This window comes from Oncorhynchus gorbuscha, linkage group LG15, assembly GCF_021184085.1.
Source record: "Oncorhynchus gorbuscha isolate QuinsamMale2020 ecotype Even-year linkage group LG15, OgorEven_v1.0, whole genome shotgun sequence".
Taxonomy (NCBI): domain Eukaryota; kingdom Metazoa; phylum Chordata; class Actinopteri; order Salmoniformes; family Salmonidae; genus Oncorhynchus; species Oncorhynchus gorbuscha.
Window position 1 is genome coordinate 29,023,111 of NC_060187.1, and position 19,158 is coordinate 29,042,268.

Genomic DNA, 19,158 nt, shown 5'->3' on the forward strand with positions numbered 1-19,158 from the left:
TCACCATTTTCCAGAACTTCTTGGGGTTAGACCCAGAGAAAGAACTGCTACTTAAAGTAACTAACTTTGGCCTTCCAGATACCCTGAGTGCACTTATTTCTCATTTGCCTGAACGAGAGCCAGTCAGCCTGAGTATGCGTGTGCTGAACCTTTAACCAAATGGTGTTCTTGAGGTGGAGCAACTCTGCCAGATCACGGTCGTACCAGGGGCTGAGCCGGTTTTACTCTATTCTAATCAATACCACTCAGACAATGCTCATCATAATAGTTAAATAATTCTTAATTCCATTATTTTACTTTTAGATGTGTGTACTGTTAGATATTACTGCACTGTTGGAGCTAGGAACACAAGCATTTCGCTTCATCTGACCAATAAAATTAGAGTAGATGTCCTCTCTCCCACGGTCCTGGACCACACTTAGACTGACCACTATCCTCACCTGTGCCCAGCCATGGCGTGCGTACACACACACACACACACACACACACACACACACACACACACACACACACACACACACACACACACACACACACACACACACACACACACACACACACACACACACACACACACACACACACACACACACACACGCACGCACGCGCACACACGCACGCACACGCACGCACGCACACACACACACACACACACACACACACACACACACACACACACACACACACACACACACACACACACACAGAATGAGGGAGAGGGAAAGAAAGAGTATGTGTTGCAGAAGAATTTAACTTTTGGAAAAGTTAAAACTGGGCTGATGATTATGTAAGATCCTCACATAACTGGAGTTCAATGTGCTGCTGTGTCCCTATGGAGAATATAACCATTAAAACACCACCAGAACACACAAACACAAGTTACAATCTGACCTGGGGCAGGGGTGAGGGGTGCAGGGCAGGGGTTAGCTCCCCACCAAACAAACAAACATTTCCAGGAACCTGAGTTATGATCTAATTAGGCCTAATTATTTATAACAGCATCACAGTATGACCAGAGGGGAACAGGAGAGTCCGGTGTCAATCAGTCTTAACAATGACCTGCTTTGTTCTCTATTGCTCTGTGCTGCTGTCGCGAATATGGAAAAACACACTACACGTCTTCAAAGACTAGCAGCCTTACTACCCAATGATGTAAACAACACTAAAAAGGTAGTGTTACATAATAATCAGAACACTGGTAAACAATGTTAGACTCTGTTAATTAATTCCAACACAGTCTGTGGGCTGGGCTCTCTGTCTGAACTCTGCCAGTACTGGGGTGTGTGTGGGGAGCACACATACGCTCATTCGCAAGCATGCACACAGAGACACACTCCATTGTCAGATGACAAAATAATTTGATATACAATCTGTGATATGATTTCAGTGAGTACAGTAATAATTTTCCCCCTCAATGAAAAGAGCCATGTTTAGATATGAGGGCAAGCAGTTCAACACAGGTAAGTCATATTATTCACCATTTTCAGAAGTATTGGTCCATTATGACATCACAACTACATAAGCACAGAATGTCATTGTAATTCTATGTGAGCCAGCCATGTCACAACTGATCAATACATTCCAAACATTCCCTTTGAACATTCTGGTGACTGAATACTGAACATATAACACCAGTATCAAGAAGACAATCTCAGATTCCACCTGAGACATAGTTATTACAGCAGCCCACCATAAAATATAGAACGTGTTACTAGACGAAAAGTTGAGATTGCAGAACAAGGTGTGAAAGATGACTGTCCATATCATTGATGCTGAGGAGAATCCTGCAGCCGATACAAGAAGATAATAATTCAATAGGGAACCTTGGTGCTGCCAGTACCAACTCCCTTCATCCTGCCCCACCACCTCAACCCAGGGCCACCGAGAAGCTTCCTGAGCGCAACCAGAAGGTTCATCACACCTCGCATCCTTCCTACAGAATCCCAGTACTGGAGTTGACTGAAGAAAGTGTGCTCTGCAATAAATTGCCAGTTTGAAGGCAGTGGGAAAGATTGTGACAGACGAAAATAAGCCACATCCTCCTTCCAGAATCCCAGTTGTGCAGAAGAGTGCTATCTGCAATGGGATTCGTTGAGGACTGCATGCAGCTCCAACATATCAGCAGACAGGGAAGGATAGTTTTCCTCACATTCGGAAGCCGAGACCAATGTGTAGTGGAAGACATCTTCCTCCATAGTGCCAAGCCATTGAAGGAAGTCCATGGAGCCAAAATGGCCACCAAGACGCCATTGCCTTCCATTAGATCCAGAGTCACTGTGCCTAACAATGGTCCCAAGAAGGAGATATTCCGGCCAGTCACACCAGAGGGCAACCCGCGTCCTACTTTAAAGTTCAGAAGGCAGGTCGTGAAGAAACATATTCAGATCAAGACTCAGACCCTAACTATACAGGATCTACTGACATAAGATGGTATTGAAAGTATTTTATTATGAGGCTGACCAGTTGATGGCATATCTGAAGGCCAATCTGATCAGTGTCACCCAGGAATTGAACCTGATGAAGAGTGGGGCCAAGATGGACACTCAGGCTTTGGAGGAGAAGAAAGCAAAGGAACAGTTCAAGGCAAAGGTAGAGAAGTACATCCAGGAGATTTTCCTGATGAAGGTGGATTCTGACCTACAGGCCTGCCATCATTCACTTTTAACTGGACTGTGTTTACAGGCATAGCGCGACTTTAGAGCATTAGAACACATTCGCCAAAAGCCACAAAATACACCTGAATGGAGTTCTGTAAATACTTCAGGTGTCCTCCTACATTTAGAAACTTTACAGTCCTATTGATCAAACAACCTCAGTTGCTTATACACATCAACAAGATCAACAACTAATGCTAGCCAGAGCGAGATTAGCTAAAAATCTAACGAGGGAACATTAGATTAACACTATCAAACTGTTTAGTTAGTTTGCCGTCAAAACTGCACTGATAAAAGATGGGGAATAGTAGCCTGTTCGTTCTTCTGCAGCTTGCCTACCAATGCATGCTTGTCCCGACCCACAACTGAATGGGAACTTGCCTGCTATGTCCCTGTCCACTTATGTATATAAAGATGATGTATATCGCATTAACATATTAAAACAAAAACAGAGAAATCATATTTGTCCAGCCTTTGCTGCTATACTTGCAGATCTGCATAATATACTGTGACCCAAATCTAAGAGTATTTAATAACTCTAAATAACAAAAACATAGGTTGTTGTAACATTTAAACATTTGCACTGCATGGATCACTGGTGCAGTTGAATACAGAATTGCTGTATGGTGTTTTGTTGCAGGTTTAGTTTTATGGTTATTAATTGTCAAGCTCTAAAAACCAAAGCCAGACTGCGCCATTTTAGTAGCTAGGACTGTGGCATGTGTCTGTACACTTTCCCTCCGCTGTAAATCTGACACATGAAAGCAGTGCAGCTGAAGTTGAATTCACCCATGCGAGCACATCAGGCTGTAACTAGTAGACTCATTTATACTCGCTTGTTTGTCCTATTCGGACCGCGGGCCTTTTGTTTGACACGTAGCCTATTAAACACATGATGACCGACTTGTGATCATTGCGCTTGCTAGTTTGATTGTATTGACATTCCCAGCCTTCGTTATAGCCTCCCATTTTTGTTTAAAATATTGAGTCATTGAGGCAGCAAACAATGTGTCAGACCAGCTGTGATTTCCAACCTGATAGTAATATTTTTTGGACTACCAAGAAATAAATGTCTTGTTGAATTATATGAATCATGCATTGAACTGCATCCATACAGTCTGCCAACAATTCCTTAGTGTGCGTCATGGAAGTTTGAGGAAAATAGAACCTATTTTTAAAACCTCTTATAAAGTTGGTTTTAAACTAGGAATTTTATATTTTTTACTGGTATGTCTGGTTGTTTCATATCTGCAAAGTAGTTAAAATGCTGTCAGATCCACTTGAAATATTTTACCACTTTCTGACCTAGTTATACTATTCTTTACAGTGCTATGCCTCTTACACCGTTTATGATGGAAACCTTAAAACTTGCAGACTAGTTTGGAATAGTGTGTATGTATACAGCTTTCTGATACTATCTATACTTTTTAAACTTTTATTAAACTTCATCCATTTCTATGGGGTTTCTTCAACATTCTAAAGCTTCCATTTTGACAATATGACTTCCAACATTCCAGTCACTGTGAATGCAACATGACACAAATCAGCTACTTTATCCACAAATTAGAGCATATTAGATATTCCTATATTTCTCTGCTATTCAAATCTGAAATCAGTTAAAAAATATCTTCTATCAATCTAACGATACAGCTGTTTTAGTAGCCGCATAAACAAAATTCTCTAACTTTTTACAAACTGGACATTTTTCACCACTTTCATAGCACTTTAGACAAAATATTATGTGTGTGACATCTTGATCTACTTCTCTGCTATTCAAATCCAGAATCAGAACAGAATTATCTGATACTAGGGTGACCGTATTACCGCCACGCCGGCAGTCATGACCACAGTAAAATTCCACGTGACCATTCACCGTAATCTCCTCATATGCACTCAGGACATGTGTTGGTAGTATCCAACTCAAAGCCTAACATCGAAATAGACAGCACTTTGAAAAGGTAATGGTTAATTCAAGACACCCATACACATATTAGAGCTTATACATACACATAGACCTATATATGTGCCCAAGACTGAAAAAATATTACAATGATGATTGTGCAGTTCCTTATACAACACATAGCCTATGCATATTATGCAGCAGAGAAACATATATATTAAAATTTAAAAAAACTGATTTAATATGTTTAATTGGTCTAGCCTATACTCCAAAATTGTGTGTGGACTGTATTATTATGAATACTAGATGAACTGGTTACCTTATGCTACACTTTAAAGTTTCTATTCATGAGTCTGAGAGAGAACGTATAGGCCTAGGTGATGCTGTTGGTTCATTGATTATGCAGGGTGGCTTACAGAGTCAGCCTACAATAGTGCATGTATATTTGATTTTGAATGGCCTAGTAATGGGACTTTTACAAATAATTTCAGAATGAATAGGGTGACACATTTACCTTTAGCTGCAGAATATATCACCACTGTGCTTTTCCATCTCCTCCATTCCTTTCTCAAGCAAGCAGAGAGAGTAGCTGTCAACAGTTTAATGAAATATGTTTCCTTGTGAAAACATGTTACTTTCAACGTTCCTGACAGATTTCACTTGGTTTCCCAAATTAAGCAATTGGCAGCTGCAGGAACAAGGTTGGGGAGCCCATGGCATTCAGAGTTTTGTTGGAATATCACCTGTCGTGCAGTGAGAAGTTGCATGCTCCTCAAACAATGTTTGCTGCATGGAGTGAAACACCCGGAGTATCCTACACTAACGAACAGATGGGAAAGCAGCGTCCATTCGCTATTCGACTGCATAAGCATTTGACATGTATTTTTTCCCTGCCCATTTGATAATGGGCCATTCTAAATCTAAACTAATTTAACATACTAGTGAAGACAATATTAAGAATAGGGTGATATGGTCACTTGATAAGAGTACATTGTGTGCAGGCTGATGCAAGGAACAGAGGCTAAGCTTTTTTTGCGACTTTCTCAAATTATCAATAGCCTATAGTTGAATCATGCAGCACATAGAATGTCTTAGAAATCTAAACATATAAAGGTTTGTATCATTAACAACTAAAGTTGCTAAATAACTCTAAATCTAGCGTAGCCTATAGGACTGGTTTCAAATGATCACTTTTACGCTCAACATAGCCTTCATATGCGCACGCGCTGCAGAATGGGGCCTTTCGATTGTATTCAGCTAAGTTCAATTATATTCTTCTTACTATCAAATCATATAAAGTAATGACACGGGACTTAAGCATATCTTGTCTGCTAAATGAACAAGCCTACAGCCGATGGCATGTCACATAGCCAGATAACATACAACTCATATTCAATTCATCTGAAATATATTTTTCATATCACAATGTTTCTTTACCTACCTAAAATAATGGATGTATTGTTATGGTTTATATTAAAATGAATTTATTAGACTTGTTAAAATGCAGATGTTCCAAAGGCACGCAGCAGCAGCTTGTACGTGTGGAGGCCTGAAGATGCTAAACGTGTGAGACGGGCAACATTTTGCTTGACAATAACCGTCTGACACATTTCATGAATGACCGCCACAGCCCTATCTGCTACCAATAAAACGTTACAACCGTTTGTTGGTGTTGAAAAGTAACTAGCTAGTATCAGCTAACAGCTCATTGTTATTGATCCCAATGCATTTCAATGGCAGAAAAAGGGCCATAGACTAGAATGGTAAAGAAATCTAAAATTCTAGACCCATCTCCTCTTTCACCATTTAAGCTATCAACTCCAAACCAGCGCTGACATGTTCAGACTAACCCTACTTAGATTGCCTGTCAAAATAGTTTTTATAGTATTTACACCTTTTGAACTACAACCATTTAAAATAAATAAACATGAGTTTGAATGAGAACCATAGGAATACAGAGGTAGCTATTCGAAATGGTCCTGCTCCTTAGCCAATTAAAAAACAAGACCAACTATAAAACATTCAGGCTATCCTAACTTCAAAATCTTTTGAATCTTTATCAAATGTAAACATTTGCATAAATTAGCATAGAAAATAATAACTCACCAACAGTAACTCTTGATCTGTTCAAGCTAGAGACACCAAACCAACTTTAAAATGTGCAGGCTATCCGAACATCAAATTCTTTAAAATGTTTATCAACTATAACTTTAGAAATTTACATAAAACAACTCAAAAACAGTAAAATATTGAACTGTTCAAGTCAGAGAAACCAAACTAACTTTCACATGTTCAGGCTATCCCAACTTCAAATTCTTTAAAACGTTTATCAACTATAACTAAACAAACATTCATACATTTGCATAAAATAACCTCCCACAGTAATAACTCTTGAACCGTTCAAGCTAGACAGACACCAAACTAATGTTCACATGTTCAGGCAATCCTACCCACTGCCACAAAAATAATTTACAAGAGCTGAATGAAGCAAGTCACATTTTCCTTAATGGATTTCTTTTCTAATTGTTGTGATCACATGTAGGCCTATTTGAAATACATACTGTAGTTTGTATGCATTTATTCAATTTAATTGTGTGTAAAGTGCCTTTAGAGTGCCTGAGCTGTGCATTCGCTTGCCCATCTGATAACGAGGAGGACCACAATGGAAATAATTATGTTTTATTCTTGACCATTTTAAATGTGTGTAGTGTTGTATTCATAATGACTGAGGAAACTCAATGTATTTGACATTTGTCAAAGTAATAAACCAATTAGGATAATTACTTCATTCAGGTGGAGACGAAACATCGATTTGGGATAAGTGTGGCCAGCTCCAAGCTGAAGACATGGGAGCACTGTGGCCGGTGCTTTCATCCCAGCCGCCTGGAGAAACACAGCGAGGTCTGTGTCAAGCTGTCCTCCAAGAGCTCCAGATGAGGAGGTCTTTGACTCCACCAAGCACCGGCTCAAGGGCACCGACTATGTCAAGCAATACGTGGTGTGATGCACCAAGGGTCTGTCTGGAAATTACCACTCTTTTGTGTTTTTTACTGAACAGACAGACCGGAGACAGACCGGAGACAGACCGGAGACAGACCGGAGACAGACCGGAGACAGACCGGAAGAGCAGCGGGGTTGGGATTCTAGAACAGATGTGCTGTGGGCATTGGCGGTGACATCAGACCAATCGCTAGAACAGCTGTTGCCCAAAAGATTACCTCTAACTTGGTAACAGCGAGGGTTCCAATAAGAGGCAGTACTACTAAGAGGCAATATTTTCAGAACCATCTAAATCAACTGTGTTCAGCAGTGCCACAGAAACATATGTAGTTCTTCAATAAAATAATGAATCAAAGAACTCATACATTTTTTTGTTGTCAGATTTGTTGATGGTTCAGAAAAGCAGAGAATATTAACAAAAAACAGAATGACATCTTTCGTTCATAATTTCAAATATAAGAGTGTAGACTCTTATATTCCCATAAGAGTGTAGACTCTTACATCCCAACACACACACGTCATGTGCATACACACTTACTGTCTGATTGTGTCACTTCCAGCTCCAAATCTGGGTCCAGTTGGTCCCCTCCTGAAAGAAACATACAAAGAATCTGTACCTCCACATACACAGCACTGTATAAGAAATAGGAGGTCAATTCAGTCAAACACACTAATGTTTTACTCACAGGAAGAAGTCCTCCTCTTCATCAGAGTCTTCCTCCAGCAGGTTCCTCTGTGAGGGGGCAAAGGTTAGATGTCAGGGGTCAGACACACCACCACTGATACTGATTGGAGGTAAATCAAATAAATTACATGATCATTGAGAAACCATGCAACATCTAATATATTTTCTGTTTTGCTTACATAAGCTAATAAAAAATATATATTTCTGCTCTGTTGTGCTGGTCTCCTGTGTGTCTTGTTGCTATAAACATTACTTGAGAGAGAATGTTGTTTGTTTAGCCTTTCACAGTGTATTAGAGTATGGAGTCTATTAAGAGGAGCTGAGTAGTATTTATTTTTCCCCCCTTTATTTAACTAGGAAAGTCAGTTAAGAACAAATTCTTATTTTCAATGACGGCCTCGGAACAGTGGGTTAACTGCCTGTTCAGGGGCAGAACGACAGACTTGTCGGCTCAAGGGTTTGAACTTGCAACCTTCCGGTTACTAGTCCAACACTCTAACCACTAGGCTACCCTGGTGGTTAGGCTTCCAGAGACTGGCTGATCTGAGGTCAGCTTACCAACCATCATATACCTACCTCCAACAAGACAGACTCTTCAATTGTGTTATATAAGACCCTATATAAATGTGGGTTAAAACTGGGCTCAGTTAAAACCCTATAATAGACTGTGTAAACTGATCCCAGTGAAGGAATGGTATAAAACCGACTGGGATGGTTTTTACATCTTTCTCAGGTGGCGAGTTGGCTACAGAATAAACAGAATGTCTCTGCTTATTATTCTTCTCCTGTCGTGTGGACTTTACTAGCCATTACCAGGTAACTCAGACAGACTGGGGTAAACCACATCCTTATCAGGGATATCAGATCCTTGTTCAATCTTATTCTACCAGGGACAGGTAGGATATGGCCTACAGCCATGGCTCTGGCCATAACAACCATAACATACAGCAGGCCTATCAGAGTCTGGCAACAACAGTGGAGAGGAATCCCCAAAAACATGCCAAAGAGAGCTCCATAAATTCTATATCTAGCCTCAGTCATATTTTTATTTAGTTAACTAGTTAAGAACAAATTCTTATTTACAATAATGGCCTACCCCGGCCAAACCTGGACGATGCTGGGCCAATTGTGCGCCGCCCTATGGGACCTCAATCACGGCCAGTTGCGATTCAGCCTGGAATTGAATCAAGGTCCGTAGTGACAACTTTAGCACTGAGATGCAGTGCCTTAGACCGCTGAGCTACTCGGGAGCCCACACATATAAATACACTATATGACTAAAAGTATGTGGACATCTACTCGTCGAACATTTCATTCCAAAATAATGGGCATGAATATGGAGTTAGTTCCCCCTTTGCAGCTATAGCAGCCTTTCCACTAGATGTTGGAACATTTCTGTGGAGACTTGCTTCCATTCAGCCACAAGAGCATTAATGAAGTCGGGCACTGATGTTGGGCGTTTAGGCCTGGGTCGCAGTCGGCATTCCAATTCATCTCGAAAGTGTTAGATGCGGTTGAGGTCAGGACTCTGTACAGGCCAGTCAAGTTCTTCCACAACAATCTTGACAAACCATTTCTGTATGGACCTCGCTTTGCGCATGGGAGCAATGGCATGCTGAAACAGGAAACTGTTGTCACAAAATTGGAAGCATAAAATTGTCTAGAATGTCATTTTAAGGCTGTAGTGTTAAAGATTTAGGTAAAGTGTTTAGTTCCTCCTCTTTCCCCCTCCACCAAGCTCGTCTGGAGGTTCGTTAACAGTGTCCAAAGGGCCAGAAGTATTCAGAATGGTGTCCTCTGCATAGAGGTAGATCAGAGAATCATCAGAAGCAAGAGCGACATAATTGATGTATACAGAGAAGAGAGTCGCCCTGACAATTGAACCCTGTGGCACCCCCATAGAGACTGCCAGAGGTCCAGACAACAGGCCCTCCGATTTGACACACTGAACTCTATCAGGAAAGTAGTTGGTGAACCATGCGAGGCAGTCATTTGAGAAACCAAGGCTGTTTAGTCTGTCGATAAGAATGTGGTGATTGACAGTCGAAAGCCTTGGCCAGGTCGATGAATGCGGCTGCACAGTAATGTCTCTTATCGATGGCGGTTATGATATCGTTTAGGACCTTGAGCGTGGCTGAGGTGCACCCATGACCAGCTCTGAAACCAGATTGCATAGCGGAGAAGGTAAGGTGGGATTCGAAACGGTTGGTAATCTGTTTGTTAACTTGGCTTTCGAAGACCTTAGAAAGGCGGGGTAGGATAGATATAGGTCTGTAGCAGTTTGGGTCTAGAGTTTCTCCCCCTTTGAAGAGGGGAATGATCGCGGCAGCTTTACAATCTTTGGGAATCTCAGACGATACAAAAGAGGTTGAACAGGCTAGTAATAGGGGAAGCAACAATTGCGGTGGATAATTTTATAAAGAGAGGGTCCAGATTGTCTAGCCCAGGTGATTTGTTGGGGTCCAGATTTTGCAGCTCTTTCAGAACATCAGCTATCTGGATTTGGGTGAAGGAGAAATAGGGAGGCTTGGGCGAGTTGCTGAAGGGGGGTGCCGGGCAGTTGACCGGGGTAGGGGTCGCCAGGTGGAAAGCATGGCCAGCCGTAGAAAAATGCTTATTGAAATTCTCAATTATAGGGGATTTATCGGTGATGAGTGTTTCCTAGCCTCAGTGCAGTGGGCAGCTGGGAGGAGGTGCTCATATTCTCCATGGACTTTACAGGGTCCCAGAACTTTTTTTGAGTTTGTACTACAGGATGCAAATTTCTGTTTGAAAAAGCTAGCCTTCCTAACTGCCTGTGTATATTGGTTCCTAACTTCCCTGAAAAATTGCATATCACGGGGGCTATTTGATGCTACTGCAGTACGCCACAGGATGTTTTTGTGCTGGTCAAGGACAGGCAGGTCTGGAGTGAACCAAGGACTAAATCTGTTCCTGGTTCTAAATTTTTTGAACGGAGCATGCTTTTTTAAAGATGGTGAGAAAGGCACTTTTAAAGAATAACCAAGCATCCTCTACTGACAGGATGAGGTCAATATCATTCCAGGATACCCCGGCCAGGTCGATTAGAAAGGCCTGCTCGCTGAAGTGTTTTAGGGAGCGTTTGACAGTGATGAGGGGTGGTCGTTTGACAGAAGACCCATTACGGATGCAGGCAATGAGGCAGTGATCACTGAGATCTTGGTTGAAAACAGCAGAGGTGTATTTGGCGGGCAGGTTGGTTAGGCTGATATCTATGAGGGTGCACGTGTTTACGGATTTGGGGTCGTTCCTGGTAGGTTCATTGATAATTTGTGTGAGATTGAGGGCATCAATCTTAGATTGTAGGATGGCCAGGGTGTTAAGCATGTCCTAGTTTAGGTCACTTAGCATCACAAGAAAATAGATGGGGGGCAATCAATTCACATATGATGTCCAGGGCACAGCTGGGGGCAGAAGGTGGTCTATAGCAAGCAGCAACGGTGAGAGAATTATTTCTGGAAAGGTGGATTTTTAAAAGTAGAAGCTTGAATTGTTTGGGTACAGACCTGGATAGTATGACAGAACTCTGCAGACTATCTCTGCAGTAGATTGCAACTCCGCCCCCTTTGGCAGTTTATCTTGGCGGAAAATGTTATAGTTAGGGATGGACATTTCTGGGGTTTTGGTGGTCTTCCTAAGCCAGGATTCAGACACGGCTAAGACATCCGGATTGGCAGAGTGTGCTAAAGCAGTGAATAAAACAAACTGAGGGAGGAGGCTTTAATGTTAGCATGCATGAAACCAAGGCTTTTACGGTTACAGAAGTCAACAAATGAGAGCGCCTGTGGAATGGGAGTGGAGCTAGGCACTGCAGGTCCTGGATGACCCTCTACATCACTAGAGGAGTAGGATAAGGGTACGGCTGAAGGCTATCAGAACTGGTTGTCTAGTACCTTCGGAACAGAGAGTAAAAGGAGCAGGTTTCTGGGCGTGATAGAATAGATTCAAGGCATAATGTACAGACAAAGCTATGGTAGGATGTGAGTACATTGGAGGTAAACCTAGGCATTGAGTGATGAGAGATATTGTCTCTAGAAACATTTAAACCAGGTGATGTCATCGCATATGTGGGAGATGGAACTAAATGGTTGGATAAGGAATACTGAGAAGGGTTAGAGGCTCTACAGTGAAATAAAACAATAATCACTAACCAGAACAGTAATGGACAAGGCATATTGACATTAGGGAGAAGCATGCGTAGCAGAGTGATCATTAAGGTCCAGTGAATGGTTGAGCTGGCTGAGGACACGGCAATTCAGAGAGCTAGCAGGCCGGGGCTAGCAAGCTAGCAGCGGGCCTTAGAGGGACGTAGCGACAGAGGAAAGTCTGTTTTAGCCTCCTTGTGCGTTTCCGTCGATAGACCAGTCGTGATGGATTTGTAGAGGTCAGTGTAGCAGAGGGGTCTAGTCCAATTGGCAAACGGATCTATTCAGCTAACAGTCAAATATGCTCTAGACAGATGGGCATGTCGTGATGGAGGGGCCTGTTGGAGAAAAAAAACCTTGGGCAAATTACGTCGGTAGTCCAGTCGTGATGGATAACCACAGCTTTGTGTAGTAAAAGGGGCCCAGGCCGATTGGCAAAATAGGAATAGTGGCACGAGAAATTGGCCGATGGACCTATTAGCTATCAGTCTGATATGCTCTAGACAGCTAGCGGGCCGTGGCTAGCAGATGGGCATTCAGGGGACATCGCTACGTAGGAGCCAGTTGAGTAACCCCCTCGAACAGATTACGTGGGTAGTCCAGTCGTGAAGAATTGGCGGGGTTCCGTACCCTGTATTGGTAGTAAAAGGGGTGCAGGCCAGTTGGCAAAACAGGTATTGTAGCCCAGGAGTGGCTGATGGAACTCTTCAGCTAGCCGGGAGATGGGCCTAGCATGGGTTAGCTCCAGGCTAATTGGTGCTTGCTACGGGACAGAGACGTTAGCCAGGAGTACTCACTCGGATTGCAGCTAGCTAGCTGCGATGATCAGGGTGAGAAGGTTCAGAGCTTGGGGTAGGAATCGGGGGTTATGGAGAGAAAATAGGTCCGGTATGCTCTGGTTTGAATCGCATTGTACAAACTAAATGTGATCCATATGATCATAAGGACAAGCCTTTATCTGATGAGTGGTCCAAACCCCCCTTCTTCCTCTCCTCTACCCATGTTCCATCCCAGCCATCTGACTGCATGTCACTGCTCAGCTCTGTCCAACTCCTGGATGTCTGATCCCAGGAGCCAGGAGAGGACTGAGAGCTAATATCAGAGAAGGGGGATGGAGGGAGGAGAATGGAGAGGGGTGTGTATGTGTTACAGATGTGGCATCTTAATGTGACCCAAATGATTCCTGTAGCACCAGCATCTGACTGGGCCATTCTGTTCCTGCAGGAAACGGATAGCCTCCCTTTTAATGCAAATTCTATAACTTGAATCTGAACCAATGACTTAACTGTCCCTGCATGAAGAGAAATGGTTTATTTGGGTTTCTGTTGCATTTATGTTAAACACAAAGCCCATTTGCGACCATTTGCTTTTTCCTGTGGAGGAGGAAAACTTGCTGCAACAAATGGGTGATCAAATTAAGATGCCAGATCTGTATGTAAGAAGTAAGTCTGTTTCTCTTTGAATTCAGCTGAACACAACAACACAATCCTGAGACAGAGGAGGGAGTCTTCTCTGAACCTCAGAGAAGCAAAGGGATAGAGGAACTATGATGGAGAACATACGTTTGGCTAGAGGGCTCTGGAGTGTCATCCCTCCATCTCTTGGTCTCTTTAACCCCTCTGTCCCTTGTGTTTCCAATGTTCCCCTCCTTTCATGACCCATCTGCGTCTCCTATATCTAGGATCATTTCCACTTGCCGGACGTGGATGCCTTCCCCTCTCTGTCTCCCTGCAATGTCCCGCTCTCAACCGCTCTCTCCACCCCGTCTTAAATAAGTTTGCACTTGGGAAATGTTTTTGTAAATGTAACTAATAAAAACCCTTGAACCTTGCTCCATCCCTCCCTCCACCCGTATCTCACCCTCTCGCTGCATATGGATCCCGTGACCTCTTCATCATTGAGGTGTCGTTTGAATTTGGGAGGCATGATGGCGTCTTCAGGTTGCTCCTCCCGCTCTGGCTCCCTCTGTAGGACAGGAGGAACACACCTGTTACAAACCTCACACACATATTAATGATACAGTTCAGCAGAAACCCTGGTCCTACTGGGGTGCAAGCTTTTTCTCCAGCCCAGCACTAACATCGTTTAAACTAATCAAGGATAAGTCTTTATTAGTAGAATCAGGCGTGTAAGTGATGGGCTGGAAATGAAAGCCTGCAGCAAGTCCTCTGCTGCTACAGTCATTATACCAATTGCAGACAATTACCAAACAAGCAAAGCACACACTCAGGTGGGCCTCAATACCAGCTTGGTTATCACATAAAATATATAGTATGACAAAGCTGGTCTGAATGCTTGACTCTTTTACACACTTTAAAAAAACCTTGGTTCAAAGTTATGACTGGTCCTGGTTCCTCTCTAAGTTTCTCCAAGCCACTGCAGACTCAGGTATTGCTCTCTCAGAGTTTAGGTCCTGGGGTTGTGAAGTGTTCTGTGACTGGACTGACCAAACAGAAACAACTAGCCTACTTACGGTATCAGCCTATATGTCACTTAGCAAACAGAGCAGTGAAGACGGGACCCTCGCGCTCATGTTGGGAGGTGTGTGTGAGTGCTGCAGGCTGATAACGATAACTGCAGCCTTGGCCTCACCATGAAGAGTGTGAGAGCAGAGAGGAACTAAACACTTCACCTAAATCTTCAAAACATGTAGAACTCATTTAGGATAGAGTTTTTAAACAAGCATGGTTTTTAAACCATTTCCCCTAACCCCTAAGACTGTAGGGATTATGTCAGGCTTGCCAGGATGTAATTGTGAGAGTTAGGCCTACTTATGCGTGGGTGGTGGCGTTGGACTAAATGTTCCATCTCAGCAGAGCGGCCTGGTTGTTATTCAAGGTTTCTCCTCTCCTGCCTGTTCCCTTTTGAGGGGTGGAACATGGGAGCAGTTTTAATGGGGAGCAGAGTTTGATTTAACTCTGCTGGCTGGCTATGCTGTGGAACCCAGCTCACTCAGGGGAGGGCTCCTGTGTCCGCTCACTGCTCCATCTCTATTCCCTCATTCCTGTCTCGGAGGCCCGGAGTAGAAAACATGCTGTTCCTCCATTTAGCCTCAACCATCCCTCTTCCTCAACCAGTTGATTGGCTGTGCATCAAACTCAGCCCCAGTAACATACAACACAACCCCTGCTGTTCAGTGGTTTTAGGTGGGGCACAAAGACCTCCTGTACCGCCTGTGAGTTATACAGCCTACATCAAATGGTTTCACTGAAATCAAATGCTTTTCGATGAGAAGAGAGCTAGGCAAGGCTCCTCCTCACAGAAGTCAAGGGAAAGGAAATACTTCCCCACCCCAAACCCATCGCTTGTTTCATTATTTTATGCTGCATATGAATTGCCCATAGGGGAATAAAGATTGAATTAATTTAACTGAATAAATTCAGGGTATAATTTTAGACAAATTTGTCTAAACACACCCCATCTCTCCTCACAGGTTCTACCCCGAGCCCATCTCTCCTCACAGGTTCTACCCCGAGCCCATCTCTCCTCACAGGTTCTACCCCGAGCCCATCTCTCCTGCCCCTTATGTACCATTGAATCCAGCTCAGACTGAAACTGTTGCTTATCTCAGCGTCTCCTTCTGGCAGGGCAGTTGGTAAAGGGACGTTCCATGGCCAGGAGCGGAACGTTCCGGTAAATAGAGGAGAGAGTGGTAGGGGTCAGAGCTCTATCTCAGGCAACTACAGAAAAGAGAGAGAGATGCACAGAAAAGGAAAGAAGAGGAAAGAAAAGCCAAGCTAGCAAATCTGGGTTGCAGATATGCAAGTAGACAGCTTTGAAAGAAGCACTTTAAAAAGGCATAATCTGTAACATCTACTTCAGGTAAGATGTTTTGTTCATCCAAAAATCAATGAAGAAGAGTGGGATGAGAGGAGCGAGATGTAGAGGGGGGTGTTTGTTAAGTTTCGCACTCGATTGTATTGGGGCGATTCCACACCAGGGAAAATATTTGTGGTTACTCAGATTGTTCCAGCAATTCTCTTATCATAACTTAATTGGGAGGAAGTATGTTTAACATGCTTTTAACATTTGTATCACAAACCATTTTTGGGAGAATCATGATGAAATTTAAACATATAGGCCCTTTTTAGACCTATACATGCCTCCTGTAAGACCCTATGACCTGTAGATGATACACTGTGAACTGTACATGATACAGACAACATTTTGGTGTCATTAAACTCTATTGCAGAAGTACTCAACTCGAATCCTACAGGGACCAGAGCGTGCTGGTTTTCTGTAATTAATTGCACACAGCTGGTGTCCCAGGTCTAAATCAGTCCCTGATTAGAGGGGAAGAATGAAAAAAAGGCAGTGGGACTGGCTGGCTTCGAGGTCCAGAGTTGAGTTAGAGGGCTCTATAGTGTTCACTCAAATATGGAGTTTGTATAGATTCTGAAATACAAAAAATATATAAAATATGAATCTCAAAACCACCCTTTCTGATTGTGCCTATTTTCACATTTTTTGTAACAAAACTCTTCAACAGTCAAATTTCCAGAGCCTTCTGGTACTTTTATTGATACGACCCATTTTAAAACAGAAATCGACATTATAGGTAATTAATCAATCACAGCCCTCCTTTAGGATTGCACATTCAGCAAGTCATCAGCAAAGGGTGAATCCATTTCAGAAAAGGGTGAATCCATTTTTCCATTCCCATTTTTGAATGGGAATCCATTTTCCCATTCACTGTGTTGGTGGTGCCAATTACGTTAACCATAGCTTCAGAATTAGCAGAGAGCCCACTATGGACATATTATTTACCCGAAGAGTATATTGTTCCAAACAGTACGTCTTAAAATTAACTAAATCTAATCTAATAGTTGAGATATTTTTGATGTTGAATAAATTAATATTCAATATCGACAGACTACTTATAGTGTACTCTCGAATATAGAGTATAATGACACCAAGATGTTGTCCGTATCATGTACGTGTCACAAATTATAGGGTCTTACAGGAGGAGGCATGTATAGATCTAAAATGGCCACTCATCATAATTTTATTAAAAATGGTATGTGATAGAAATGTAAAACACAGTTCAAACATCCTTCCTCCTAATTAAGTTTATATGTGAGAAATGACAGAACAAGCTGAGATAAAAAAAATATATATTAAAAATCTGCTCACGCTGGCATGGAATTGCCCTATGGATTTAAATGCATTTAAAATCAAGCTTAGAAAAAACAGGAATCAGCTGAAAAGGGTATAGCCTAGGCCAAGTATCTAGGCTAAATGGCAGAAGCTCATCAGCTACAAGGGGAATGAGGAAATGACAGAGAGCCTAAAACTGGTTCAGGCAGCCATGCTCAGTTTTTGTTGTTGTTGAGGGAAGTGGAACTGATATTATATTTGGCTGAAAGCACAGTTCACAGCCTAGTCTATGGACAGGAGGAAGAGACTGGCACTAAGACATGAAGCAGGACCTGGCCCTGTAGCACAGCTAAACTGCAGTTTACCATTTGATGCTCACAGTATTGAATGGATTACATTATCTAGCTAGCACTAAATAAAATCTAGTTTCCACACTGACACAGCTCCTCTGATGACATAACCATGTAATCCTGAACCAGTATCTTTGCGTTAGAGAACCTCTTAAGCACAGATACTGGTTCAATGTAATCCTGATCATCAACAACACTGATTGTGCAACACCAGCCAACTAGCTAACGTTAGCTATCCTCTGCAATTCGTCATCAAGAATAGAGTGAGCCATGCCATCTTGCAGTCCCGGTACCTAGCTTGCTAAACCCGAAATATCGAGAAAGCCAGACAGACATAGGTCTTCTGTGAATGGTAACTGTAGCTAGTTACCTAACTAGGATGACAACCAGCTGAGAACAGCGTAACGTTAGTTAGCTGGCTAGCAATATCATTAATACTTGAATTCAACAAATACAACCTAATTGTATGAAGCTATCAATCTAATCAAATCTGTTTGGTTATTATGCCTACTGTTCGCTAAGATTATTATCCAGACACTGACACAGACCGCTGGTAACGACTTTCATAGTCACACTGTAGAAAAAAACATTAGCTAGCAAACTAATGCTAACGTTACCTGCTAGATTCGCAATCTTGCATACAGACGACCAAACAAACTTAGTTTATCTTCGTTAATAAACACAGACTCACAATGTTCTATTTTGCGTTCTAAAAGAAATCCAACTGAGGATGGTTGCTACAGAGATGCCTTTCCCAATCCTCCCTACTCTCTCTGATCAGCTGACCACAGACCAGGAAGCTGGGGTAGAGCAATTGCGACTGTTTAAAATATATATATATTTTTTTTATATTTTTTATATATATATATATATATATATATATATATATATATATATATATATATATATATATATATATATATATATATATATATAATTAACAACAAGTACATGTGGGAACACAAGTATATACAAATAATATTCAAAGGACAATCGGGCTAGGGGGTACAATATCACATTACACAAGGACCTTAAGGGACATACATACACGTATTATTCTAACAGCTTTTTTGTTAGTAGAGTATTTAATTGGCTTAAATCCAATTTCGACAGTTACTAGAGGGAATAGAGCCACAGATAGAACAATTAGACATATATTTTACAGGATGTATAAAGGTGAAGCATCCGCTTGTCATTTCCACTCACTATCAAAGCCCATTGACCGGCAGTCGGAGACTATGAAACGATATGGATTTTGGCCGAGATTCGGTTAATTTTCCCATCGATGGAACATTTACTCTCAATA

The 19,158-nt window shown here is 42.1% G+C and overlaps 1 protein-coding gene across 5 annotated transcripts in view; it reads right to left on the reverse strand.

Moving 5' to 3' along the window:
• The window catches only part of LOC123997973 (vesicle-associated membrane protein 4-like), a 36,175-nt gene extending 17,559 nt beyond the window's left edge, over positions 1-18,616 (reverse strand). For 2 of the 5 annotated variants that reach the window (XM_046302732.1, XM_046302730.1), the window contains exons 1-5: positions 18,470-18,612; positions 15,937-15,985; positions 14,266-14,370; positions 8,241-8,287; positions 8,093-8,143 (exon numbers count right to left, since the gene is read on the reverse strand). In XM_046302732.1, coding sequence (XP_046158688.1) covers positions 8,093-8,143; positions 8,241-8,287; positions 14,266-14,370; positions 15,937-15,939 — 206 coding nt within the window. In that variant the 5' untranslated portion in view covers positions 15,940-15,985; positions 18,470-18,612. Of the gene's footprint in view, positions 1-8,092; positions 8,144-8,240; positions 8,288-14,265; positions 14,371-15,936; positions 16,086-18,469 lie in introns of all 5 variants that reach the window. The other 3 variants (XM_046302731.1, XM_046302734.1, XM_046302733.1) reach the window with 3 other exon arrangements.
• Positions 18,617-19,158: the final 542 nt, after the last annotated feature.